The sequence below is a fragment of the Orcinus orca genome, chromosome 7 (assembly GCF_937001465.1).
Source record: "Orcinus orca chromosome 7, mOrcOrc1.1, whole genome shotgun sequence".
In the NCBI taxonomy this organism is placed as follows: Eukaryota; Metazoa; Chordata; class Mammalia; order Artiodactyla; family Delphinidae; genus Orcinus; species Orcinus orca.
The window spans coordinates 25,830,160-25,856,856 of NC_064565.1; the positions used below are offsets into that span (position 1 = coordinate 25,830,160).

The window sequence follows — 26,697 nt, forward strand, 5'->3', positions numbered from 1 at the left end:
CCACTCAAAGCAATCTACAGATTTAATGTGATCCCTGTCAAAATACCCGTAACATTTTTCACAGAACTAGAACAAATATTCCTAAAATTTATATGGAACCACAAAAGAACCTGAATTGCCAAGCAGTCCAAGGAAAAAGAACAAAGCTGGAGGTATTTCGCTTCCTGACTTTTCATTCAGTCTATACCACGGGTCCCTGACCCCCAGGCTGCGGACCAGTCCTGGTCTGCAACCTGCTAGGAACCAGGCCACACACAGGAGGTGAGCGGCAGGCAGGTGAGTGAGTGAAGCTTCATCTGCCACTCCCATCACTCGCATTGCAGCCTGAACCATCCCCATCCCTGATCCGTGGAAAAATTGTCTTACATGAAACCGGTCCCTGGTGTCAAAAAGGTTGGGGACCGCTGGTCTATACTACAAAGCTTTAGTAACCCAAACAGCATGGTGGGAAAGTAAATGGGTATAGCTGCTATGAAAACAGTATGAAGGTTCCTCAAAAACCTAAAAAAGAGCTACCATATGACGCAGCAATTCCACTGCTGTGGTGTATATCCAAAAAAGTTGAAAACACTATTTCAGAAAGACATGTGCACCCCAGTGTTCATATCAGCACTATTTTCAATAGCCAAGGTATGGAAACAACCTAAGGGTCCTTCAATAGACAAATTGATAAAGAAGAAGTGGCATATATATACAGTGGAATACTACTCAGTGATTAAAAAAAAAGAATGAAATTCTTCCATTTGCAGCAATATCCTAGAGGATATTATGCTTACTGAAGTAAGTCAGACAGAAAGACACATGTGGTATGATATCAGTTATATGCCAAATCTAAAAAATTACATGAACGTATTCAGCAAAAGAGAAACAGACTCACAGATACAGAAAACAAACTAGTGGTTACCAGTGGGGCGAGGAAAGGGGCATGGGGCAAGATAGGGGTATTGTATTGAAATACAAATGACTATGTATAAAATAGATAAGCACAGGGAATTATTTTGTAGTAACTTTTAATGGAGTATAGTCAAAAATAATAATCACAAAAAAGGGGAAGAATAGTAATGTGCTTTTTTTGTGTCTTCCATTTATTACAGTTGATACTGTCTTTTATTTGTGGTCTATAAAATTTCCAATAAATTTTAAAAGGTGAATACATTTAACTAAACATCATAATTGTTTTTGTTTTTGTTTTTGTTTTGCGGTACGCGGGCGTCTCACTGTTGTGGCCTCTCCCGTTGCGGAGCACAGGCTCCAGACGCGCAGGCTCAGTGGCCATGGCTCACAGGCCCAGCCGCTCTACAGCATGTGGGATCTTCCCGGACCGGGGCACGAACCCGTGTCCCCTGCATCGGCAGGCGGACTCTCAACCACTGCGCCACCAGGGAAGCCCCATAATTATTTAATAGTGTCAATGGTCATGAATTTGGGTAAAAATCATGAAATTAGTACCAGCTTTACCAACTGGTAGTATGTATTGACCTACGTTTTGTTTTGAATCACCTTCCTAAGAGAGCACTCTGAAATCTTTCAGTTAGTACAACTTGGAAGTCCCTTCATATGTTTCTTTTCTATTATTATTCTGTAAAGAGATGTTTTGATGTGTTCTTTAACTTAACCAATAAATGCATCTTTAATGGCCTGACCTAGGTTTCTCCATTTCAGGTTAGTTTATAGTTTAGTATTATTAACTTTAATGTCCAAGGTTATTCCAGATTGGAAGTCCTCTAGAATTGAAAGAAATGAAAATTCATAATATTGTTAAAATAACCATAATACCCAAAGCAATCAACAGATTTAATTTGATCCGTATGAAATTACCCATGACATTTTTCACATAACTAGAACAAACAATCCTAGAATTTATATGGAGCCATAAAAGACCCAGAATTGTCAAAGCAATCCTAAGGAAAGAGAACAAAGCAGGAGGCATAACCCTCCCAGACTTCAGACAATACTAGAAGGCTACAGTAATCAAATCAGCATGGTATTGGCACAGAAACAGACATATGGATCAGTGGAACAGAACAGAGAGCCCAGAAATAAACCCGCACACCTACGGTTAATTAATCTTCAACAAAGGAGGCAAGAATCTACAGTGGGGAAAAGACAGTCTCTTCAGCAAGTGGTGTTGGAAAAGTTGGACAGCTGCATGTAAATCAGTGAAGCTAGAACACACCCTCACACCATACACGAAAATAAACTCAAAGTGGCTTAAAGGCTTAAATATAAGGCATGATACCATTAAACTCCTGGAAGAGAACATAGGCAAAACATTCTCTGACGTAAATCGTAGCAATGTTTTCTTAGGTCAGTCTCCCAAGGCAATAGAAATAAAAGCAAAAATAAACAAATGGGACCTAATTTAACTTATAAGCTTTTGCACAGCAAAGAAAACCATAAACAAAATGAAAAGACAACCTACAGACTGGGAGAAAATACTTGCAAATGGTGTGTTCAATAAGGGATTAATCTAACAACCCAATCAAAAAATGGGCAAAAGACCTGAATAGACATTTCTCCAAATAAGACATACAGATGGCCAGTAGGCACCTGAAAGGATGCTCAACATCACTAATTATTAGAGAAATGCAAATGAAAACAACAGTGAGGTACCACCTCACACCAGTAAGAATGGCCATCATTAAAAAGTCTATAAATAACAAATGCTGGAGAGGGTGTGGAGAAAAGGGAACCTTCTTACACTGAGGGTGGGAATGTAATTTAGTGCAGCCACTATGGAGAACAGTATGGAGATTCCTCAGAAAACTAAAACTAGAGCTGCCACACGATCCGACAACCCCACTCCTGGGCATGTATCTGGACAAAACTCAAATTCGAAAAGATACCTGCACCCCTGTGTTCATAGCAGCAGTATTTACAATAGCCAAGACATGGAAACAACCTAAACGTCCATCGACGTATGAATGGATAAAGAAGATGTGGTATATATTTAAATGGAATATTACTCAGCCATGAAGAAAATGAAATGCAGTAAGTCCACTACATACCAACGAGTTCCATTCCGAGAGTGCATTCATAAGTCCAATTTGTTCATAAGTCCAACAAAGTTAGCCTAGGTACCCAACTAACTCAATCGGCTATATAGTACTGTACTGTAATAGGTTTATAATATGTTCTCATCTCTGAAAGTTTGCAACTTGAAGGTTTGTACGTTGGGCACTTAATGGTAATGCATTTTGCAGCTATATGGATGGATCTAGAGATTATCATCAAATCTAAGCAAAGTAAGTGAGAAAGAGAAAGACAAATACCATATAATATCTTTTATATGTGGAATCTAAAATATGACACGGGGGCTTCCCTGGTGGCACAGTGGTTAGGAATCCACCTGCCAATGCAGGGGACACAGGTTTGAGCCTTGGTCCAGGAAGATCCCACATGCCACAGAGCAACTAAGCCCGTGCGCCACAACTACTGAGCCTGCGCTGTAGAGCCCGCAAGCCACAACTACTGAGCCGGCACGCCACAACTACTGAAGCCCGCGTGCCTAGAGCCCATGCTCTGCAACAAGAGAAGCCACGACAATGAGAAGCCTGCACACCACAACAAAAAGTAGCCCCCGCTCGCCACAACTAGAGAAAGCCTGCGCACAGCAATGAAGATCCAACGCAGCCAAAAATAAGTTAATTTTTTAAAATAAGTAAATAAATTAAAATATGATACAAATGAACTTATCTACAAAACAGACTTACAGACATAGAGAACACACTTGTGGTTGCTGGGGGTTGTGGGGGTGAGGGTGGGGGAGGGATGGACTGGGAGTTTGGGATGAGCAGATGCAAACTATTATATATAGAATGGATAAACCACAGGTCCTGTTTTATAGCACAGGAAAGTATATTCAACATCCTGTAATAAACCATAATAGAAAAGAAAACAATGAAAATTCAAAATATTAAGAATCTTCTCAAAAACAGAGTGGGGGGAACACCCATTGTTGTGGAATTTCTTTGCAGTGGCAGTGATTTTCTCACTGGGCAGTGAAATGGTCTTGGGCAGAGTAAAGGGATTCATTGAGAGGAGACTACCCACTTTTCATTGCCTTTTGGATACACAGGCAGACCTCAAAGATACTGAGGGTTTGACTCCAGGCCACTACAATAAAGCGAGTATCACAATAAAGTGAGTCACACGATATGTTTGGTTTCCCAGTGCACATGAAAGTTATGTTTATACTATACTATAGTCTATTGTGTGCGACAGCATTAGGTATTAAAAAAATACACACCTTTATTTATTTATTGGAACATAATTGCTTTACAATGTTGTGTTAGCTTCTGCTGTACAGTGAAGTGAATCAGCTATATGTATACCTGTATCCCCTCCCTCTTGGACCTCCCTCCCACCCCCCCCCCCCACCCATCCCACCCATCTAGGTTGTCACACAGCACCGAGCTGAACTCCCTGTGCTATGCAGCATGTTCCCGCTAGCTATCTGTTTTACACATGGTAGTGTATTTATGTCAAACCTAATCTCCCAATTCGTCCCACCCTCCCCTTCCCCCCATGTGTCCACAGGTCCGTTCTCTGTGTCTACATCTCTATTCCTGCCCTACAAATAGGTTCATCTGTACCATTTTTCTAGGTTCCACATAGATGTGTTAATATATGATATTTGTTTTTCTCCTTCTGGCTTACTTCACTCTGTATGAAAGACTCTGGGTCCATCCACATCTCTACAAATGACCCAGTTTTGTTCCTTTTTATGGCCGAGTAATATTCCATTGTATAAAGGACACGTACCCCAATGTACATACCTTAATTTTAAAAATCCTTTCACAGGTATGAAATGCACAGTGTGAGAATATAATCAATAATATTGTAATATCTTTGTGTGGTGACAGATGGTAACTAGACTTATCATGGTGATCGTTTTGTAATGTACAGAAATATGGAATCACTATACTACACACCAGGAACTGGCATAGTGCTATAGGTCAATTATACTTCGAAAACAAAGACAAACTCATGGAAAAAGAGATCAGATTTGTGGTTACCAGAGGAAGGGAGTGGGGGGAGGGGGAGTTGGAGGAGTGGTAGTCAAAAGGTATAAACTTGCAGCTCTAAGATAAGTAAGTACAACCCAAGAGCTCTTATCACAAGGAAAAAAAATTTTATTTTGTATCTCTACGATGATGGTTGTTCACTAAACTTGTGGTAGTCATTCCATGTTGTATATAAATCAAATCATTATGCTGTACACCTGAAACATATTCTGTGCTGTGTGCCAATTATATTTCAATATAAAACTGGAAAGGGAAAAAAAAGTTTTTATACTTTATTGCTAAAAAATGCTAACCAACCTCTGATAATGCAGGGTTGCCACAAACCTTTAATTCGTAAAAAGTGTAGTATCTGCGAAGTGCAAAAATGTGAAGCACAATAAAATGAGGTGTGCCTGCAGTTTCATAAAAAAGCAAGATAAAAATCTGGGTTTGGTCCAGGATAGCACTGTACCTTCTGCATCAGGTGTTTTCCTGTTTTTTGGTTTGTTGCTTTTTTGAAATCTTCATGAATCATGGGCCGCCATAAATGTTCTCCGCTCTATGGGAGTAGCCATATTTCTTGTTGCTAATACACCTTGTAAATAAGCAAACTTTTTTTTTCTTTTTAGCTACAGCATTGAAAAAAAGAAAGAGCTGTTTTTCTCTGGCGTTTTGTGACTGACAGGCATCTGATAAATGTGCAAAAGGAACTGAGCGTCCCTAGACTTACATATTCTCATGATTAAGCAGGACTGTTTGGGTGGAAATATGTTCTCAGTGGTAGCGTTTAGGTCAATTAAAAAGGATGATTTTATTATTAAAATGGTCACCATTGATTGGTATTTGGTTCTTGTTGGATGAAAAGGCATATTTTCTCTGAGGGGATTTTATGGAAGAGTGTTTTATCCCTCCTTTCTTTAATAAATCATCTGTGTTAATGATATTAGCTGGCAGGAGGTCTGTTAGGACTTCAGTGCTGCCGTCTTTGTGGTCTCATGCAGCTAAGATCTCATCCAAAGGCCAAGCAGGTCCTCTAGAAAGTTTCTTGCCCATTTCTTTCCCTTTTAAAGATTAGAAATTGTCGGCGCTCTCTGTATTCATCTTGGGTGATGGAAGATGATAAGAATTCTATTAAATGTAAAGTTATCAGTTGGTTTTTTTATTTAGGAGCAAATCTATGATTCCTGTTGATCTTGGAAAAATATTTATAAATTCTGTCCAATTTATATAGGGACCCAGGACATTCTATGAAACATTTATTAAATACCTACATGCAACGAGTATTCTGCTAAGTACTGCAAAACTCATATCCATTTTGCTTCATGTGAGGCCTTTGCTGAGCATGGACAACACACAGGAAAGTGAGATGCAAATAGTCCAAGATATACCGTGTTTTACATCAAACTCCAAATTAGGAAGTAGGTCCTGGCAAGGAGGTTGTGAGCGTCCATCTCATAATAGTGTGGCTTAGTGCAGAGAGAATGTTCCAGGAATCCTTTGGCATTGCTGCAGCCAGCCCTGTTAGGGGGCCAGCAGCCTCGGGCCGCGAGGCAAATATCTTTTTAAGTCATCAGTCTGTTCTTGATGCTCCAGACACACAGAAGACATTAGAGGAACAGCATCAATACTACCGGCACACACCCAATTCCAAAACACACAGGTGTAGAAAGTGATTGAAGAGGGAAGACTATAATTGTTCAGCCTCCTCTGTCATAGACAGAGATCAGTCTCCTGCCTTGGGTTTATAAGACAAACCCAGATAAGCTACAAAAAACCAGACAACTCCCAAACCAAAGCTTCAAGTATAAGCATGTAGAGTTATAAGTATCTCACGCATCCCATCATTCATTCTATAGCCTTCCGTTGAGTAGAAGCCAGCCTCACGTAGCGTACATATAGGCCCCATGTAATAAAAGTCCAAGATTTCAGGAGTGAGGCTCCTGCCAGGCATCTTTACTCATCAGGGTTTATTTTAGTTATCCACATTTAAAATAACACCACTAAAACTCCAAGTTCAATATAGAGTCACAAGCTAGAGACGGTCAGTCAATGACAAACAAGTGGAGGTAGCCAGAGCCTTCAAGGCAAAGGTTTCTCTGATGAGGGTGGCCTGTTTCTCCCTGCTGGGCCTGCTCAGGGCACTCTCACCTTTGAATCCCAGCTCTGTCCCTCTTGAGGGAGCTGAACCTTCCCCAGCCCCAGTTGTCAGTGTGAGTCCCTCCATCCCCTCCGCCCCTCTCCTGTAGTGACCTTGGCAAGCATTGCCACCATCATCCCAGCTGTTTTCTTTTTTTTTTTTTATTGAAGTATAGTTGCTTTGCAGTGTTGTGTTAGTTTCAGGTGTACAGCGAAGCGATTCAGTTATTTATACATATATATCTAGTCACTGTGAGGATCGAATGTTCCTTGAGAGCCACATGGGAATCCAGAAGAAGGACACTGTTTCTGGGGTCAGTTTGTATTTAACTTTGTGGTCCTGGCCCGCGCTCCTTCCACCTTGCCTCCCCTCTTTCTTTTCTTCCTTGTCTAGAAAAATAGTGCTGAGCTCTGATGTGAAAATCATCACACTAAAATGACAGTTTACTGTTGCTCTTCCTGGAAAATCCTATCTGGCGTTTGCATTCTTTTTTTCTGCAATATGCATTGATGTAAAAATAATTGGAAGCTGGACTTCCTCCTAGTGGGGAAAGGAAGAAAGAAAGTGAATCAGATGCTTAAAAGTCATTGCCGTCATCTGATTCTAAAATGTGGGCTCTATCTTCATTTACTTGTATGCTTACTGGTCCAGTAAGAGCCATTCAGAATTATTCCTGATACATAACAACAGAAAATAGTGCTTTTTCATTGGCCAGTCATGAGTTAAATTTACATCAGTGTTTTGAGAATCAGTGATGAAATAAATGTAACCAAAATCAATAAATTCTGTTTTAGCATTGATTCCTTTCTTCCGATTGGTCATTCTTTATGCACTCCAAAACAGTGGTCAGGAGGCTTTTTCTGTAAAGAGCCAGATAGTAAATATTTTAGGCTTTGCTTGACCATGTGGTCTCTGTTGCAGCTACCAAGTCTACTGCTACGGTGTGAAATCAGTCATAGATGTACAGAAACAACTAGGTTTGGCTAGTTCAAATAAAACTTTATTTTTGAACACTGAAAGTTGAATTCCGTATAATTTTCACATCACAAAATATTCTCCCTTTTTTTTTTCTAACCATTTAAAAATGTAAAGAACATTCTTAGCTAGAAGGCCGTACAAAAACAGGCGATAGACCAGGTTTGATTGATGCTGTACTAAGGCTTTTGTGGAATAGCCAAACAAAACATTTTCAGTTTCACTTCTTTTTGAGCTCTGGGAGAAAATAATAATGCCCTCTTACTATCAAATACATAAAAATCACCACTGCCTATTGAGTGAGATTCTAAGCTTCACCTAAAATCACGTACTGTAGTTAGTTGATGAAAATCTTGACTAGTTGTTGAAGGAGACAGGACATGCTATGTGCTCTAAGCAGAATAAGACCTCCGTCTCAGTCTGCCCAGGCTGCTGTACCAAATCATCACAGCCTGGGTGGCTTATAAATAGCAGATATGTATTGCTTACGTTTTGGGAGGCTAGAAGTCTGAGATCAGGGTGGCAGCATGGTCAGGTGAGGTCGCAGACTTCTCATGCTATCTTCATGCGGTGGAAGGCGCTAGGGAGTTCTGTGGAATTTCTTTTATAAAAGCACTGTTCCTATTTATGAGGTCTCCACCCTCATGACCTTATCACCTCCCAAAGGCCCATTTACTAACACCACCTCCTTAGGATTTCAGCATATGAATTTGGGGGGACATAGTAACCTCTAAAAACGGTAGTTCTGTATTTCTTCCACAGTTGTCCCTGAGGCACCACTGTATGCTCAGCCCAGGCTAGGGGTACAGCAGTGACCGTGGCGGTCTGCAGTTCCAGCTTTTGGGAGCTTTTTATTTCGCTGGTATTGGAGCATCTTCTGTGGTTAGGCAACTCATCTAGAGCAGATTGTATGAGCTTTGTGATGGCTCTGGCTCAGAAGCCACGTGTGGGGATGTTTTGTAGACATGCTAGTATAAAGCCTCTCAATTCCTGCCCAGTGGCCTTCAGTTTAAAGGATTTGTCCATCTTTGGTGGTCCCTGAGGGGGTAGAGCTTTTGTTTCTTTGACTCTGGGGTCAAGGTTGTAGTTTTACCCATGGCGTCTTTTATCTTTCAGGTGCATGCTGCGTGTCCTGGACTCATTCGGCACCGAACCAGAGTTCAACCATGCCAACTATGCCCAGCTGAAAGGCCACAAGACCCCCTGGGGCAAGTGGAATCTGAACCCGCAGCAGTTTTACACCATGTTCCGTGAGTAGTTGTGTCTCACCTCTACTTTCCAGAATGCTGCCAAAGACAAATGGGAAAAGAAAGGAGGCCACCATGTGTTTTCAGTTGTGATTCCCGGAGCCCTTAGCTGTAGGAATGGGTGCTGTAGAACCTTTTTTTCTTGGGAATAACTGGATTTTTTTTAAAAACCGGAATTGAAAGGCTATGTGAACATTTTGTAAAAAAACTTAGAAATGTTCTGGAGAAAAATATTCAATATGAGGTGTCACTGGAAACCATCTGGGAAAGGACTTTGGATGGACTTTGGCAGGCAGTAAACATGCTTCATGCGACACAGACACTGTTTAGGGTCCACTTGATATTCAAGAGGAATGAGGTCTTCCATGTGCGTACATTTTCCAAGTAATTAAATCTTCATTCTTTAAGCATCAACCTTTGCAAAGAAAAAAAAGTCAGTCTTTTCAAAATGGAACGATTTAAAACTCTTTCATACCTTACTGGCTTCTTAAACTTTGGGCCTAGGATGAAATCTCAACCTCTCTTGCTCACGTGGTGTCCATGTTGCCACGAGCAGTGATTATTTTGTAAAGTGTTGTAGTGGACAGGCTAAAAGTTGATGAACCTGCTGGCCCCAACTGTAGCCTATCAGCAATTTTGTGTGTTCCTTTCCCACATTCACCATTTCTTGTTGCTGCCATCAGTCTACCTGCCCGTAGCTTCATTTCGTTTATAATTAGCTGAGGACTGTGAAGCCAAATACCGGATCCTGTAGTATTCATGCCAAAAATGAATTTATTGTTTAAGTCCATAGACCTTGGTGATTCCCCTTGTTGAGGTGAATTCCTGTTCTGGAAATGAAAGGTCCCCCGAGTTAAACAGTCCATTTGGACACTCAGAGTGCAGATTTCCATTTTCCTAAATTATCGGAATAATTTTAATCCAGAGATTTCCATCCTGGAATTAGGATCTGAGCTGCGAATCTGTTTCCTTCTTTAAAACCCAAGCCTCTCTGCTGTGCCTTTTCCCCATGTATTGACCCTTCCCCCTCACGTGCAGCCACCTGAAGGTGACCTTTTGTCGGATTCACTAAGTGCAGCAGCGAACACATTGGACTAATCCTTGGGTGTGAAGTATGAGAAGGAAGGATGAATTAAGAAGGGCTGTGGCAGATGGGGAAGTGATTTTAAAAATCGACTCATGTTTAAATGTTCATTTTAGCTCAGAGCGGTGTTTGAGAGTGTTCTGTATGCATCGTAGACATTATTATTACCGCTCCTGGAGCTCTGTCATCCTATCGTAGCCTGTCACGGGGGCACAGTTCAGGGGACAAACTAATACAGGGCATGGTGGGTGACAGGTGGCTGGCAGCATGGTGAGACATGGCTAGAGTTACCTTTGGATCGACACTGCTGTGTACTTTGAGGGGCTGCGATGAGGTGACACAAAATAACCTAAGAAGTGTCTTGTATGTTACTTCACATACATAAAATGTCTAGCTGTGTCCAAAATGGCCAACACTACTTAAATGACACGGTATATCTATTCCCTCCATGGGATGGTATTTCCCTATATCTGGGGCGTAGAAATAGGAGGCTTTTCCAGAAAGAAGTTCTCTTTTAGAATGTTGGAATTCAGAGTCCAAAAGAACTTATTTTTATTCTCCATGAATGGAGGATTTCAGCAGTGTTGGCTGATTGAATTGAAATCAATTCACTGCTTACAATATAACTAAAGATGGAAAAATAGATTAATTCTTGTTAACCTGGGAAAGGGATAGTTTCTTAACTGACTCAGAATTCAGCAGGAATCGGGGGTGGGGGTGGGGCGGGGGGCAAAACTGATACATTTGTCTGCCTAAAAAAAAAACGAAACCTGTATGGCAAAATCAACAACACAGAAAAATAACACCATAGCAAATTGTGTTGCAGAGGATTAATATCACTAATGTATAAAGAGCTTCTAAAAATTGAGAAGAAAACATTCCACAGTCCAGTAGGAAATGGGCAAAAGCAGTTCGGAGAAAAAAGAAATGTATTGCCCCCAATATATGAAAACATGTTAACCTCACTCATGATAAGAGAAATGCATTTAAAAACTGCACCAAGATCCCATGTCCCGCATATCAGATTGGCAAAAATCTGAAAGTTTGCTGACGCAGCTCTTCCTATGGTGAGACTTAGGGGAAGCAGTGGGAATGCAGCCCAGCTGGTACTTGCCCCTGTGCAAGGGGATTTGTCACTGTCTAGCATAGCTTCCTAGACATCCTTCCTTTGACAAGGTCATATCTAGGAATCCATCCCAAAGATAAGTGAGCAAAGGTCAGACGTGGTATGTGTACAGTGTGTACAAGGCCATTTATTGTGGCACGATTTGTACTAGGAAAAGACTGGCAATAACCCAGAGGTTCCTAATAGGGGACTGAGTGAATAATATGGTCTGTTGATAGAGTGAAGTCATGTGTAACTGTGCAAAAGGGCCGAGGGAAGACTCCAGTCTCTGGAGGGAGATGTCTAGGATATATTAAGTGATAAAAACCAAAGTGCAGGCAGGTATGTGGAGTCACCCCCTTCTATATAAGAAGGGTATGGTGGGAGGGAAGTGTGTGTACATGTATGAATGTGCTTGTGTTTTCAAAAGAAACAATGGAAGAATAACAAGCTAATAAAAATGATTACCACTGGAGGAGGGTTTGCAGGGACAGGGATAGGAAATAAATGTCTCTTTTTTTTAATTGAAGTATAGTTGATTTACCATGTTGTGTTAACTCCTGCTGTACAGCAAAGTGATTCAGTTATACATACAGATACATTCTTTTTTATATTCTTTCCCATATGGTTTATTACAGGATATTGAATATAGTTCCCTGTGCTAGATGTCTCTTAACGTACTTTATTTTGACTTTGGAACCATAGAAATGTTTTACATAATTTAAAAAGAAAAAAGAATTCACTAAAGATTGAAAAGAGATCAAAAAATGAAACAAGAAATCTGTATCAGGTTGGTGCTAATCTCTCACACAGATAAAATAATTATTTCAAGTGATTTTAAGCACAGTCTTTGGACCATACAGTTGTAGTGGGGAATACTTATATTGTTATTTGAAACTATTACAGTTATACTGTAGGAACTACAGTTTGCAGTATATAGGAAGAGGGGAGTGTATAAAGAATTTTAAGTAAAGATTGTATAATACTCAGCTTGAATAGGAAATATCACTATGAACTTATATTTTCTCTCTGAAAAGGAATGTTTCCTAACTCTGTACTTTGAAAAGGGTCAAAAGTAAAGACAATCCAGTGGCAGTGAGTATCCTTAACACTCAGATTGGGATTTCCTAAGTACCTTTCCCACTAAAGGATCCTCTTTCTAAGATAAATAGGTGATTCCAGGTCCAGGGCAGGAACCGTTAAAGATGGGACATCTTTCACGTGGAAGCAACGAAGCTAAGAAGGACCCCTGGGGTGGAGTCAGAAGGACACAGGAGCCAAAGCTGGGGTAGTTTGAGCATCAAAAAAAATAGTGACTGCAGTGGATTTGAATCAAACCAATGGAAAATAATCCATGAATCCAGAATGATAGTCCAAGCAAGAAAAACCCGGAAAATCAATCGATCACCTTTGCGAGTTGCTAAGACACTGACTTCATTACTCTGAAAAATAAATGGAAAGAATCCAGCTTTGATCGTGCCTTTCTAGGACAAATTGTATTTGAAGATAATCAAATAGTTGATGAGAGAACGTTGTTAATTATGGGGAAATCACAGCTAATAAATGCAAAAGGAATGAAAACTTAGAAAATCAGCATTTTACAATTCCTAATGAGACAGCGGAGCAAGGTGGGGACCATCAATGGTGGCAAAACCCATCAAGTAACAGGGTGATGGAAAATTTCCTCGTGGCTAAGTCCGGGTCCAGTCTAACTCGGTCGTTGCCATAGAATCTTCCTTCCGGTAAGTGTGACTATTCTCATGGCCTGAAGGGGAAGACCATTCCTTTGAGTAGAAGATGAAAGTGTCAAAAGTGTACCTATGTCTTGTCAATTTTTAAAAAATGAAACAGATTTACTAGTGCTAAATAGATGGGCTGATAGTAATCATTACATAATTGATGTATAATGTGCACATACACTGTGGGTGTACCTGGATTGTTTTCTCTTGATGGGATGCACAAGGAAAAGTTTGGAGACCACAGAAGTAGTGTTGTACTTGTAGAATCAGGTCGTCGTCAAGTCCGGCTGTCTTATTATGGGATTACCAGTGTTCTGGCAGGTGTGCAGTACAGGGAGAGGGTGGAGAAGGCTGTCTAGAAAGGGCCCAGCAGGAGGATAAGGAAAGAGAAGAACGCACCCACACTGTTCCTGAAGCATGTTTAGGGGTAGGGAAGTGAGACGGATGCTCGTGACCCGGTCGATGCTCTTGAATATTCAGAGAGCACTTCTCACTTTAAGGCTGCTTGTATTTCTCCTCTAACTCATTTCCTCACTAAGTTGGTAGAATTTCTACAAGCTGAAAAGCCTGGCTTTCTTTTTCTTCACTGTTTTGCCCCAAATCTCAGAATTTCCCTAGAACTATCCTCTCTGTGTATTCTGTTTGCATTTGGGCATTTTTGTGTGTCAGCATAGACTGTTCCCAGCACCTTCCTAAGCAGCTTCTATAGGGACCAGCCGAGTGGTCAGACAACAGTAAGGACATTTAACTAGATCTTTGAGCGATCAAAGATCGCTTTTTTTCCAGGAAGCTGAGCTGAGAAGTGCAGTTCTTCCTCCATCAGGGCAGGCCTCTTGTCCTTTTTCCCTTTTGTCAATACTCTAGTGTCGCTTCTGAGCTGGGCACTGAGACCCTCCTCCTGCCCCAGAGCCAGCTCTGAAAAGCTCAGCATGGACCAAGCTATTCCTCCTCAAAAACCATAGTGCCTTCCCTTTGCCCGTGGGGTCAGTTCCAAATTCCATAGCATAGCTCTCTGGCCCCCTGCCTTCTCTCCCCTACCACGGCCCTCCCCTGGCCTCCCCGACCTCACCAGGCAGTCTGCTGGTCTCTGAAGGTGCCACCATGATTCTTCACCACTTTGCTGCCTTCATATCACCCTTACAGCAAAATTTTATTTTTCTCTTGAAGTCTCTATTTAAATGACTTCCATCTTTCCAATCAAATTAAAAAAATAATAATAACCCTATTATAAAAACAGGGGAAGCCTCCCCAGAGAAAAAGGCCCCCATATCCTAATGTAAGCATTAGTATCTTTTTCAGGGGTGTATTTTTGCATAGTTATAACACGCACACTAAAATTTTATACCTGCTATTTTTCCATTTACTATGTCAAAAACTATTTTCAAGGTTCAACTTTTCAAACCATTGTTTCCAAGGCTGTTTTATATAGTCTATCAAGCGGACTTTGTATTTATTTGGGGTACTTTTGCTAATTCTTGTTGAGGATTAATTGTTGCCTTTTCTGGGCTTGCCAGGGACTTGACCCTATATTTAGGCATTATTTCCGTCAACAGCCTTTAATCTGCTGTGCATACTGCTTTTTCTAAACTCCTGAAGGAGTTTAGAAAAAATCGGGTATTCTCTTATTTTTCTCAGTCCCAAACAAGGTGCATCGAACCCCAGTAAAGGAATCTGCCCACACAGAAAAATCAAATAGAGAAGACATCTGCCTGTACCATTTACAAGAGAAAATAACCCCCTGAAGGTGGTGCCTTGCACCTTGCATTATCCCGTATTTGAATAGTTCTAATTATCTGCCTGACACCCTCTTTCACAACTTCATCAGTCATGGGAAAACATCTTCATCTAATTGAGTTTTGTCCTCTCTTGCCCTGAAGACTGTGGCTGAAAGTAGCAAAAGCAGAGATTACCAGATTCCCCATTCCTAGTTTCAGGCAAGCTGCATCTCAGACTTATATTTACCTCCTGTCGTTGAAAAGTTTCCGTAGCGCTTATTAGTCTGTTTAGCAACCTCACTGTTCATATCACTGTAATAGAACATGTCCCATTTTCGAAGCAAAGTCTGTTTGTACGGGTTTATTTTTACTTAAGTAATTTTTTTTAGTCCTTTTGAGAATTTGCCTTCTGGGTGGCTCATATTGTGTAATTATAATCCGGGCTGGGAGATGCTCAGCGTTTCTCGATACATGTAGAAATTTGGGAGCTGCGATAGAGTTGAGTGAGGAACAGATTGGGGATTCTGGAGGCATTAGAGCCTCCCTGTTTCACCTCCAACCCCTTTGCATTTGTTATACCATCTGGCCTCTGATGTGGTGCTGTCTCCTGTGTAGGCTTTTAGGTCTCCCAGGGTGCCAAGTTCTCTCTGACAGCCAGGCCATTGCATGTGCTGTTCCTTTGTCTGGAGACCGTGTCCCTCGCTCCCCACGTCCCCCCTGCTCACCCTCCAGGGAGGTGTCCTGTCCTCCAGAAAGCCTTCCCTCCCTGAGCCTCGGGCTTCTGCTCCTTTCCCCTCCCCCACCCCACACCTGTGTGCCTGCCCAGATGCCACTTTGCGATTTCCATGAGCATCATCACTGCTGAGTCCTCAGTCCCTGAAGTTGTAACATCACTGGTGATAAATATTGGTTGAATTAAGAAGAAAGAACAGGGGCTTCCCTGGTGGCACAGTGGTTGAGAGTCTGCCTGCCAATGCAGGGGACAGGGGTTCGTGCCCTGGTCCGGGAAGATCCCACATGCCGCGGAGCGGCTAGGCCCGTGAGCCATGGCCGCTGAGCCTGCGTGTCCATAGCCTGTGCTCCGCAACGGGAGAGGCCACAACAGTGAGAGGCCCGCGTACCGCAAAAAAAAAAGAGAATAAAGAACAAAGTAGACCCAACCACAGAATGGAGTTAATGAAAATGTAAGTAACATCATGACACTCCTGTGCCCACAATGACGTAGCCTCTCACTGTAGGGGAAGATGAGTCACCCCAGTTGCCTCAAGGCCTGGAGTGGTCTGGCCCCACTACCCCCCACCCCAGCCTCATCTCTTACTACGTGTCCTGCTGCTCACTACTCTCTAGCCTCCTTACTGTTGTTTGGATGGGCCAGGCACATTCCTACCCCAGGACCTTTGCATCAGTTGTTCCATCCTCCAGGACATTGTTTCCTTAGACTTCCATATCCCCTCCTTCAGATCTTTAACTCAAATGTCACTTCAGTGAGACTAACCCTGACACCCCTACCTTTTTTAAATGCAACTCCTTTCTCCCCCAACTTCTTATACCCCTTCTCTGCTTTCTTTTCCTCTATAACTGTATTATCACTTAGCATTTATGCTTCACGGACTTTTGTTTATTTTCTTTTTTTCTCTGCTGGAATCTGAGGATAGTATTAGTAGGAGTTTTGTCTGTGTTGTTCATTGCTGAGACTCCCATACCTTGAAGAATATCTGGCACATGGTAGGCATTCAGAAAATACTTATCGATTGAATTAAATTAAATTGAACAATAATGCATGTTCTATTTTTAGTCCATGCAACAATGTAGGGAAGGGTAAGAAATGTACAAATCTAAGATTACACTGTAGCACCGGGAACTATATTCAATATCCTGTGATAAACCATAATGGAAAAGAATATTTTAAAAAAATGGGGCTTCCCTGGTGGCACAGTGGTTGAGAGTCTGCCTGCTGATGCAGGGGACACGGGTTTGTGCCCCGGTCCGGGAGGATCCCACGTGCCGTGGAGTGGCTGGGCCCGTGAGCCATGGCCGCTGAGCCTGCGCATCCGGAGCCTGTGCTCCGCAACGGGAGAGGCCACAACAGTGAGAGGCCCACATACTGCCAAAAAAAAAAAAAAAAAAAAAAGTGTGTGTGTGTGTGCACGCACGTGTGTATAAACTGAATCACTTGGCTGTACAGCAGAAATTAACACAACATTATAAATCAACTATACTTCAATTAAAAAAAAATCTAAGAGTACAGAAGCTTCTTGAAGCCAGTGAACTCATGTTACTCTCCCTTGTCTTCCCACAGAAATGATTCACATGGTTGGGTTTTCAAGAGTTGTTCAAATCATACTGGTGGTCGTTGTCATTGACATTCTAACTCTTTGAGTTTCTCCAAGGACTTGGGGTTTGCATCCATGTTTATTTGCGTGATCAGATGGGGATAGTGGCTTGTAGACCAAAAATTTTGCCTGACGAAACAGGAATTTTAGAAACAAGCCAGTTCCCTTTCATGCGAGTGACAAACATGTTGGCTTCAGCTGAGGATCCATGGCTTCCATGTACGACTTTATTTTCAGGGCCTGACAAGCAAAGGAGCTGTTTTTGATTCAAACAGCGTTTTTGGCCTTTCACTTGGACCGGGAGGGCTCTTGCCTTGTACATCTCTGCTGACCAGTGAGTAACAGGATCAGCCTTGTAATTCCTTCAGTCTGAGACTCAGCCTCCAGGAGAAATGTTCTTCTAAGGGGTCCATTCCCTCCTAAATTGCTTTTTGACACTTGAAAAATTTACTCTGGTGTGCCTTCTGTCAACAATTCAGATGCTCATCTTTTCAACTCAACTGTACATAATAGTTTCCCTAGCTGTATCCCAGCCTCCTGTCTCTCAAAGAGCCTAGCATCACTACCATTTGGGAAACAAAATCAAGTTTGATGAAAGTTGAAGCAAAGAATCACTGTGTGCACGTTTTAAAATCAGATGGCTACTTGTGTGATGTAGCTATTTTTCAGTAGAGTTTTTTTCTGTCATGTAGGTTTCGTCATCACCAGAGTCAGCATCAAAACTGTGAGTGCCGTGAGTGACAGCAGCCAGTATTCTTCCCTGTTTTGTTATGAAATTTTTGAAATATACAAAAATGGAAAGAAATGTAAAATAGAAACCCAAAGCCTAGACTCCACAGTTAACAGTTTACTTTATTCTATGACCTATCCATCTATATGTCTATCTTCTTTCCATCCATCAATCCAATTTTTTTTCCTTTTATGCATAAAAGAACACTTAACCCTTAGATGTTTCAGCATGACATCATTAACGAGAGTTCAATATTGGTCACCAAATTGTGTTTATTTTTTTTATGTACAAAACTAAATTATTTTATTTAATTGTTTACTGTCTTCCTCCCTGGCTGAATATAAGCTGCATGAGGGGAGCTTCATCCATGCTTATCTTGTTCACTGGTATATCCTTAACTCCTAAGTTGTTGCCTGGCTCATAGTAAGTGCTCAGTAAATGTGCCGAATGTTGAATGAATGATGATACTGAGAAACCTGTGATGTTAGAATTTTAAAAGCCTAGATCACTGATTTGTTTCCCTTCTTCCCAAATCTACTTTGTGACCTAGATAAAAAGATATGTTCATTTATCTATTTAATAAATATTTATTGAACATCTGTACTATACTAGGCCTGAGCTAGGTTCTAGGGTAGAGTGGTGAGCTTCCTTAGCTAATGATGAATCCTGAGAAGAATGGGCTTTGGTTTGGGAGCTTGTGTGCAAAGAACATGATGCTGGAAGTAATTCAGGCGTGACCTCTGCTGCCTAGTAATAGAGCTCTGCCTACAAAGTCAGTCACACCAGGTAATGAAGCATTCATCATTGACTTAATCAGTTGTTCATTCAAAAAATATTTCCTCAGTTCCTACTATGCTCTGGGCTCCTGGAAGTCGGAGGCACATAAAACATGGCTCAGTCCTCAAGGAGCATATAGTCATAAGTGGAGACAGTGATGTGTGATAAGGACTCTAACTCTTCGTGGTCTAAGAGAGCAGAAGAAGGGTACTCACCTCAGTCGTAGGGAGTCAGGGAACCCTTCAACTAGGAGGCAATGAGAGCTGAGACTTAAAGGCAGGAGGAAGTGATAGACATGCCAGACACATGCCAGCATGAGATAAGATGGAAAAACATGGCATTAAAAACCCCGGGTAGGTCGTGAAGAAGAGATATCCACGGAAGGGTGACCTGGAATGACAGGTGTACTTGGGCGCTGCTTCCCCCTGAGGGAAGTGAAGCTTTTCCGCAGGAAACTGCCATAGTCACATATTTGTTTCAAAGAATACCTTGTCAGGCAACGCAAAGGATGGACTGGAGTTAGGAGGCAGTGAGAACGGGACGAAGGGGCAAGGCTGGAGGTGTGGGGACTACTCGGAAATCCACTGCAGAGTTTATGCGGGTGCAGTGATATTCGATAGTCATTGATTTAGATAGTCAAGAATTGGAAACATCCTAAAGTGGTAGGGTGTATTAGACAGGATTTCAGTCGAACTGGCTTGGTCACAAGGGTTTGTTGGCTCTTGTCACTGGGAGTTGTGAAAACCGGCTTAAGGCAGAGCTGGATTCAGGGCTTGGAGGGTCTCTTTACCCTCTCCCTATCTCGGCTCTGCATGTCTCTGGATTAGCGTCATTCTCAGGCAGGCTCTCCTCACATGGGCACGGAGATAACATGTGCAGCTCTGGACTTCTACCCTGCCAGCTTAGTAACCGTAGCAGCAAGATGTTGACTCCAAAAGCAGCGTGCGCATCATGGAGCAACTGTGATAGGCGGGACTCGGATGGTAAACCCACCTTTCAAGTGAGCCTTGGTCGAGTCGAGTCCTGTGGATCATGTGCCCATCCTTGGAGGCATGGGGAGTGGGGGAGATAAGGGGTCAAGACTGGCACCGGTTCAAGCCACCCGAATGGAACACAATTGCATGGCTGGTGTGGGAAGTGCAGTTAGTTCCACTAAGTGATGCTGGCAGAACAGAGCCATGGGCATTGCATCCTCAGTCTAGGCGCTGAGGTATTGTGCTGCTTTAAGAAGTAGTGATGAGCTATGGTTATTACCCCAGAAAGATACCTGTAGCACTTGCTGTAAGAGAAAAAAGAAATTCACAAAAGATCCAATTTTGTAAGACCCAGCTTTGGTTTGAGGATTAAAAAGGATCCATGAGTCTAGAAAAAAGGAGCCTAATAGTGGTTATTTCTAGGTGGTAAGATGACGGGTGACATCATTCTTTCCTTCTACTGTCTTTATTGTCTGAAAAAAAGTTATACACTGAGGATGTGTTTCTATTATAACCAGGAAAACCATTTCTATTTAAAGAAAAACTTATCTATTGAAGTTTTGACAAGATTTGGTGAGGTCAGAGCTAGAAAAGGTGAACAGGAGAGAAGGAGGAGATGGCTTCTGAGAAGCTGACATCCCCTGGACTTGGTGAATTGGATGGCTGTGAGGCTGCAGAGGGAGCCCAGCTGGCCCTGCAGTTTCTGCCCTTGGTGACTAGGTGACATGGGGGTCCCCAACACTGCAGGGCTGGCAGACATCTGCTAGAAGGAATTTTGTACTTCTTAAGAGATGTTTAGAACTGACTGGTTGAAAAATCAGACCTAGGAGAATTTATGCTGTTGAAAGAAGGTTCAGTTGGACTTAATAAAAGTTGTTAATTACATTTCAAACGAGGACATTATAACTGCTTGGTAGATATAGTGTATACCTAATTTACTAAGTAGTTGGTAAGCTCCATGAAGGCAGAAACTCATCTTCATGTTGTAGTTCCTCAATACCTAGCATATAAATATGGTTCATAGAAAGAGTGCTCTAAAATGTTTGTCACTGAATGAACTATTCCGTCTAAACTAACAGTAATTCTTCAAAGAAGTCATTGCAGGAGTCAGCTCAGGAAACTCACCAACCTGATTTGGTTTGTAATCATTTGTGAATAGGTGCTTTCCAAGTACTTAAAATAATGCTTTTCTTAATAAGAAAAAAATGTCCTAAAATTCTTTAAAGATCATTACTAATGTTGAGGAAATCCCTTCCAGTTTGTACCACGTAGAAAAAATCAGCTTGCTTCCACATACATATAAGTAGCTCAAGCTGAGGAAAGTCTCTCCCCTCCCCCTCCCCCTCCCCTCCCCCTCCCCTCCCCCTCCCCCTCCCTCCCTCCCCCCTCCCCCCCCTCTCTATATATATGTATATATTTTTAAAGTAGTCTTTTATGTGTATTTTGGTCTACCTTACAATATTATTCTCCTCCAAAGCATGTTTACCACTCTGGTTCACAGAGTCCAGAAAATAAAATATCTGGACTCTGAAGCTGTATATTAAAGTGCTTTAAGGAGCTTGGGCTCTGGAAACAGCTGGTCTGGCTCTGAATCCCAACATTGCCATTTCCTGGCGTGTCAACTTGGGTAGTTTAAGTAACTCTCTCTTTTCTCATCTGTACAAACATGTTATAAGGTTGTTATGAAGATATAATGAAATGGTCACTATAAAGCACTCAGATTGTCAGTTATTTAAAAAAAAAATCACATTTGTTTACCGCCTGGGTTGGAGTGATTTCCAAAAGTACAAGATTTCCTGTGTCTCATTTATGATGGGATTTCTTTGATTTACCTTGAAATGTAAATACCTTCCCTTTGAATACCGTTCCCACAGCTGAAGTCTGTGTTCCCATCTGAAGGCAAAGCAAAAGACAGAGCTTGGCCTGAGGGTAGATCTCCACAGAAAGGTCCTTTCAGATCCATCAGCCTGTACTTTCGGCTTCTGGTTTATTATAAGCAACTTTAGGAAGACTTGTGTTCAGACCAGGGCTCGTGATGGGGATGACACCAGGAAGGCACCCAGCTGCTGGCCGGCTCCTTGGAAGCAATACACGCCTGCTCTGTGGGTACTTGCGAATCACCTGCCGGACGAGTCTCAACTGAGAATCCCCTCATGTTATAGACAGTCAGGGTCCTGTGGGTCCTGTGGGGCCTGGGAAGAGACATGGCTGGTCTGCCTGCTGCTCTTGAAACGTGGCAGTGCATTTCTAAGTGCTACCTCTATTTTTAACTTAAGTCGCACCTGAGCTTCTTAAACTGGTCCTGCAGGTTGTCGATCCCCAAGTTTAATACTGCAGACGAGAGAGAGGAGTTGAAATAAGGTGTGTAGATGAAAACTTAGAGGAGAGCTTGTATGTGTAATTTATTCCTCATACAGTGTCCAAATAGTCAATTTAGTACCAAATGATACTCATAAAATGGTAAAACCTCACCATTCCCCACAAGTTTTTTATTATTTATTTATCCCTCCCTCCCTCCCTCCCTCCCTCCCTCCCTCCCTCCTTCCCTCCTTCCCTCCTTCCCTCCTTCCTTCCTTCCTTCCTTCCTTCAACGCAGGGTCTTAGTTGCAGCATGCGGAATCTAGTTCCCTCACCAGGGATCGAACCCAGGCCCCCTGCATTGGGAGTGCAGAGTCTTAGCTACTGGACCACCAGGGAAGTCCCACCCCACAAGTTTTTTGAGTAGATTATTTACTGCCTCTCGCTCTCATTGTTCAAGCTGTGGGGAACCTTTGACACAAAAATATAAACAGATATGAGGGTTTTTTTTTTCTTTTTTGGGTCTTGATGATCATTTTATTTTTGAACATACCTTAGTATATGATGTATTTTTCTAACCTGTTAAGTGTTTTAGATACTAGATTATTTCCTTTTTTAAGACAGGCCCGGGCTTCCCTGGTGGCGCAGTGGTTGGGAGTCCGCCTGCCGATGCAGGGGACACCGGTTTGTGCCCCGGTCCGGGAGGATCCCATGTGCCGCGGAGCGGCTGGGCCCGTGAGCCATGGCCGCTGAGGCTGCGCGTCCGGAGCCTGTGCTCCGCAACGGGAGAGGCCACAACGGTGGGAGGCCCGCGTACCGCAAAAAAAAAAAAAAAAAAAGAAAAAAAAGACAGGCCCACCTAGAGACTAGATAACTGAACTGCAGAAACGTGTATGTAAAGCATGGAGCTTTAGTCACTACATAAATTTTCTGAAGATAAAACCACGATTTCAGAGTTTAAAGTGTCTGATTCTATTTCAGAATTTCTATGACGAACCATAAGTTTTAAAAAGAGATTTCTTGAGCTGCCTTATCGACATTTCAAATGCACGCAGACTCTCTTCCCCTCCCCCAGACCCCTTCAGACCCCCTTCCTGCCATCTCCTCCAAAAGGAAAAAATGAAAGCAACCATTGCCTCTTGTTGTCAGTAGAACTTATTCAGTGATTTACTTTCCAGCCAACTGCAGCCATTGCCATTGCCTCTGGGCGCTTGTTCAAAAACGCCGAAATGAAATAACAGATTGGCCAGACCACACACGACTCTGCAGACACAACCCTATTATCTCCTCATCTGTCACCCCCATTAGGCAGCAGCCTGGGAGACGGGATGGTGATCACGAGTATTTAGGCATCTCCTTCACGTCCACAGCTCACGTCTCTCCACCTGGCTTCCTGGTTCATCTTCCTGCGGGTGCATGCGTGGGGCCCGGGCCTTCAGATCCCTAGAGCATCTTTAAGGGCTTCTGTCGCTGCTTCCCACCTGAGAGAGTCCTGAGAAAACCAAAACAAGACACAGGAACCAGCTTCCTCCGGTTGTCCATTGTCGACCACCCACCGGTGAATGACTAGGGCACGGGCGGCACTGTGTGGACTTTACTGAATATCCAGTCTCTCTCCACTTAAGTTATTTTTAGTCGTGCTATTAAGGTCAGAGCCAAGCCGAGCAGTTGCTTCATTTCATATTGTGAGGCCTCTGCAGGCTTGGTCATCTCCTGCAAAGCAGATTTCTCTGGTCAGATGACTGCTTAGGAGAGGAGGGTCTGTGTTTCCTCGAGAGAGACTCATTTTCTGATTGTGGCTTTCTGGTGAAATTCCTTTTTAAAATTATAGGCACAAGAGACAAATGTTTGAGAAGGGTATGGGCTTGCTTTCTCCCTTGGTCGAGTGTTAAAATACTCGATCCAAAGGAAAATGCCTCTTCTCTTCCAGAGTCGTGTACCTTGGAGACTAGACACGCTTCCTTAGGGTGGTTGGCTTTTGGGGGGGGTTCCCCTCCCCTTGAGCTTCACCTTTTATGCTGTCTTCGTCCCATCCATCCGTTCAGTACACAGCCCCAGAATTACATCTGTCATTAGTGAGTGATTCTTGGAGGAGGTGCAGGGTTGGGGTGATGTTGCTTGGTTTTGCCCCCCAAATCCCCTTGTGCCCTACTGGATGGTGAACACACAGCTGGAGTAGATGAGAGCCGCAGGGTCCACTGACCCTATTGAGGACCATGGATTCAGCCCTGCTCCCTACAGATTTCTGGCCACTAGTTGGTAAAACCTGGACGAGGGAGACAGTAGCCTTGGGCTGAGGAAACAGGAAGGAGGGGAGAACCCAGCTGAATGGATTTTAAACAGATGGACTTTCCACTGAAACAAGCAGGGTTGGGCTTGGGTTAATCCATCCTGGAGAGGATTGTTCTCCGTGAAGGTTGAGCTGGGGCTGGGTGGGAGCAGGCCACCCCTCGCTCCTCCCAGGTAAGAGAACAGGGTGAAGTGAAAACCTTTAAATATGTTTGAGACAGCTTACGTGACATTTGTAATCGTTGGTGTTCCTTCTTGCTGATTGAATCCTAACTGCCCTGTCCCATCCTTTCCACACCAGCTCACACCCCAGACAACAGCTTCCTGGGGTTCGTGGTCGAGCAGCACCTGAACTCCAGCGATATCCACCACATTAACGAAATCAAGAGGCAGAACCAGTCCCTTGTGTACGGCAAAGTGGATAGCTTCTGGAAGGTGAGTCAGTCTGTGCGTGCCTATTGCTCTGAAAAGAAGCTTGTCGCGTAATTTAATTTAACTTTGATCCGGGGAGTGATCAAGCCAAGTGCCCACGGCTTGACAGGGTCTGCTTAGAAGTAAAAAAGAACATGCAGGGATTTGGGCTGATCGGCGTCTGGGTGTCTAATAAAGGCTGTATGTACCCGCTCATCTGTACGGTGGCTGCACAGCAGTGCCCCTCACTCTTTGCATTTTGGAAGTGATGCATTCCGGCTCCTTTCCCATCCTCTGCTTGCTTCCAGAAGCCGGGGCCTCACAGGGGCTGGATACCTTTCTGGAGCAAAGCATTGCACAAGGAGGCCCTTTGCCAAGTGACTCATTTCCTCTGCCTGTTGTGAAATGATTTGTAAAGGGAGGCAGCTCCTTTTGCCTGGGGAGGGCAGTGGCCCTTGCATCCTCTTGGCTGTGGTCAGTACTGTGGTCAGTACTCCACTACGTGGGAAAGGGAGATGCCTGCCTGGGTTGACCACAGGCAGTTTACATGGGGACATCTTGGTTGAAACAACATTCTTGGTCACAGGCTGAGCCAGGTTTTCCAAGAACACTGGACTGTTGGGCCCTGGAGGGCCCCTTGGTCCTCCTGGGTTATTTATTTCCAGGCCCCATCTGGGGAAGGTATGAGAGAAGAGGAACCGGATTGGGGCCTGACCTGTTGACATGGCATGCAAGTCTTTTTATAAGGAAAGTCCGCCTTAGCATGCAAATTTTGCAGTATTTCGGAGGACGTGTTTGTACAAGCCAGAACAGTCTCCAGGACTTCGAAAACGTGCCTCTTCCTAAACATAAAAGTTAATCACTTTCTGGAATGCTCAGGAACTGTGCTCTCCTGTTACCCTGTCTCCCTTCCTTAGGAAGTTAGAAATCTGATCCCTGAGAGAGCACACATGATGTGCAGGTGAAGGATTCCCTGTTCTTGGTTTTCTGACCCTGTGTTCAGAAAAGGGAAAACATTGCCACCCCCTTTGCAGTTCTAAAATGCTAACTATGTGGAAGGGGCAACACATCAGCCTATTTGCAGGGAAGCTGATTTATTTCCAGATAACTGTCTTTGCTATAAAGAGCTAGAATCCTGTCTTAGTACAGCAGTTCTCCACTGGGGACAGTTTTACCCCCCAGGGGACATCTGGCAATGTCTAGGGACGATTCTGGTTGTCACAATCGAGGGTAGGGACCCTGGCATCTACTGGGTAGAGGTCAGGGATGCTGCTAAATATCTAACAGTGCGCAGGGCAACCCCACAGCAGAGACTTATCTCGCAGAAAATATCAGTAGTGCCAAGCCTGAGAAACTAGGGCTGGTTAATAAGATTTCTTTCCTATTATTCCACATTTTCTCCTCTCAAGTAGAATAAAATCAGTTGAGATTATAAGTGGTTATTTCAGATGTTCCCATGAATTTATATCTTTGCTTCCTTTGTGTCAAAATCAGCCCTGTGTGAACAGAGCATTTTTCAGCTGACATTCAGGTGAACTTGGGTTGAAAAGGGCAGATTAGATGTTCTCGTTCTCAACTCCGTTGTAAAGAGAATGGATCATGGCACTGGTTTTAGGAAGACTGGGGCTCTTAAAAAAAAAAAATTGTAACTCCCTTCTCCCTCCTGTACCTGTTCAAAAAAACTAGTTTGCATGTCCACGTGGACTTGGCCTTGAAATTATACACTTCTGTTTTGGACCCAAGTGCAGCTTCTTCCTAGGTGCTTCGGGCAGCTTTTTCAGTTTCCCTAGAAAAATAAAACAATAAATTGGTTCTGAAGGCTTTTTGGCCACCTTCTTTTGGACAAAGTAATACTGCCAGTAAAAGGATGATTTTCT

The 26,697-nt window shown here is 42.9% G+C and overlaps 1 protein-coding gene across 3 annotated transcripts in view; it reads left to right on the top strand.

Annotated features, from left to right (window-relative positions):
- Positions 1 to 26,697, top strand: part of MGAT5 (alpha-1,6-mannosylglycoprotein 6-beta-N-acetylglucosaminyltransferase) — a 370,454-nt gene that overhangs the window by 244,090 nt on the left and 99,667 nt on the right. For all 3 annotated transcript variants that reach the window (XM_004265434.4, XM_033420274.2, XM_049712683.1), the window contains exons 11-12: positions 9,235 to 9,368; positions 24,711 to 24,844. In XM_004265434.4, coding sequence (XP_004265482.1) covers positions 9,235 to 9,368; positions 24,711 to 24,844 — 268 coding nt within the window. The remainder of the gene's footprint in view (positions 1 to 9,234; positions 9,369 to 24,710; positions 24,845 to 26,697) is intronic.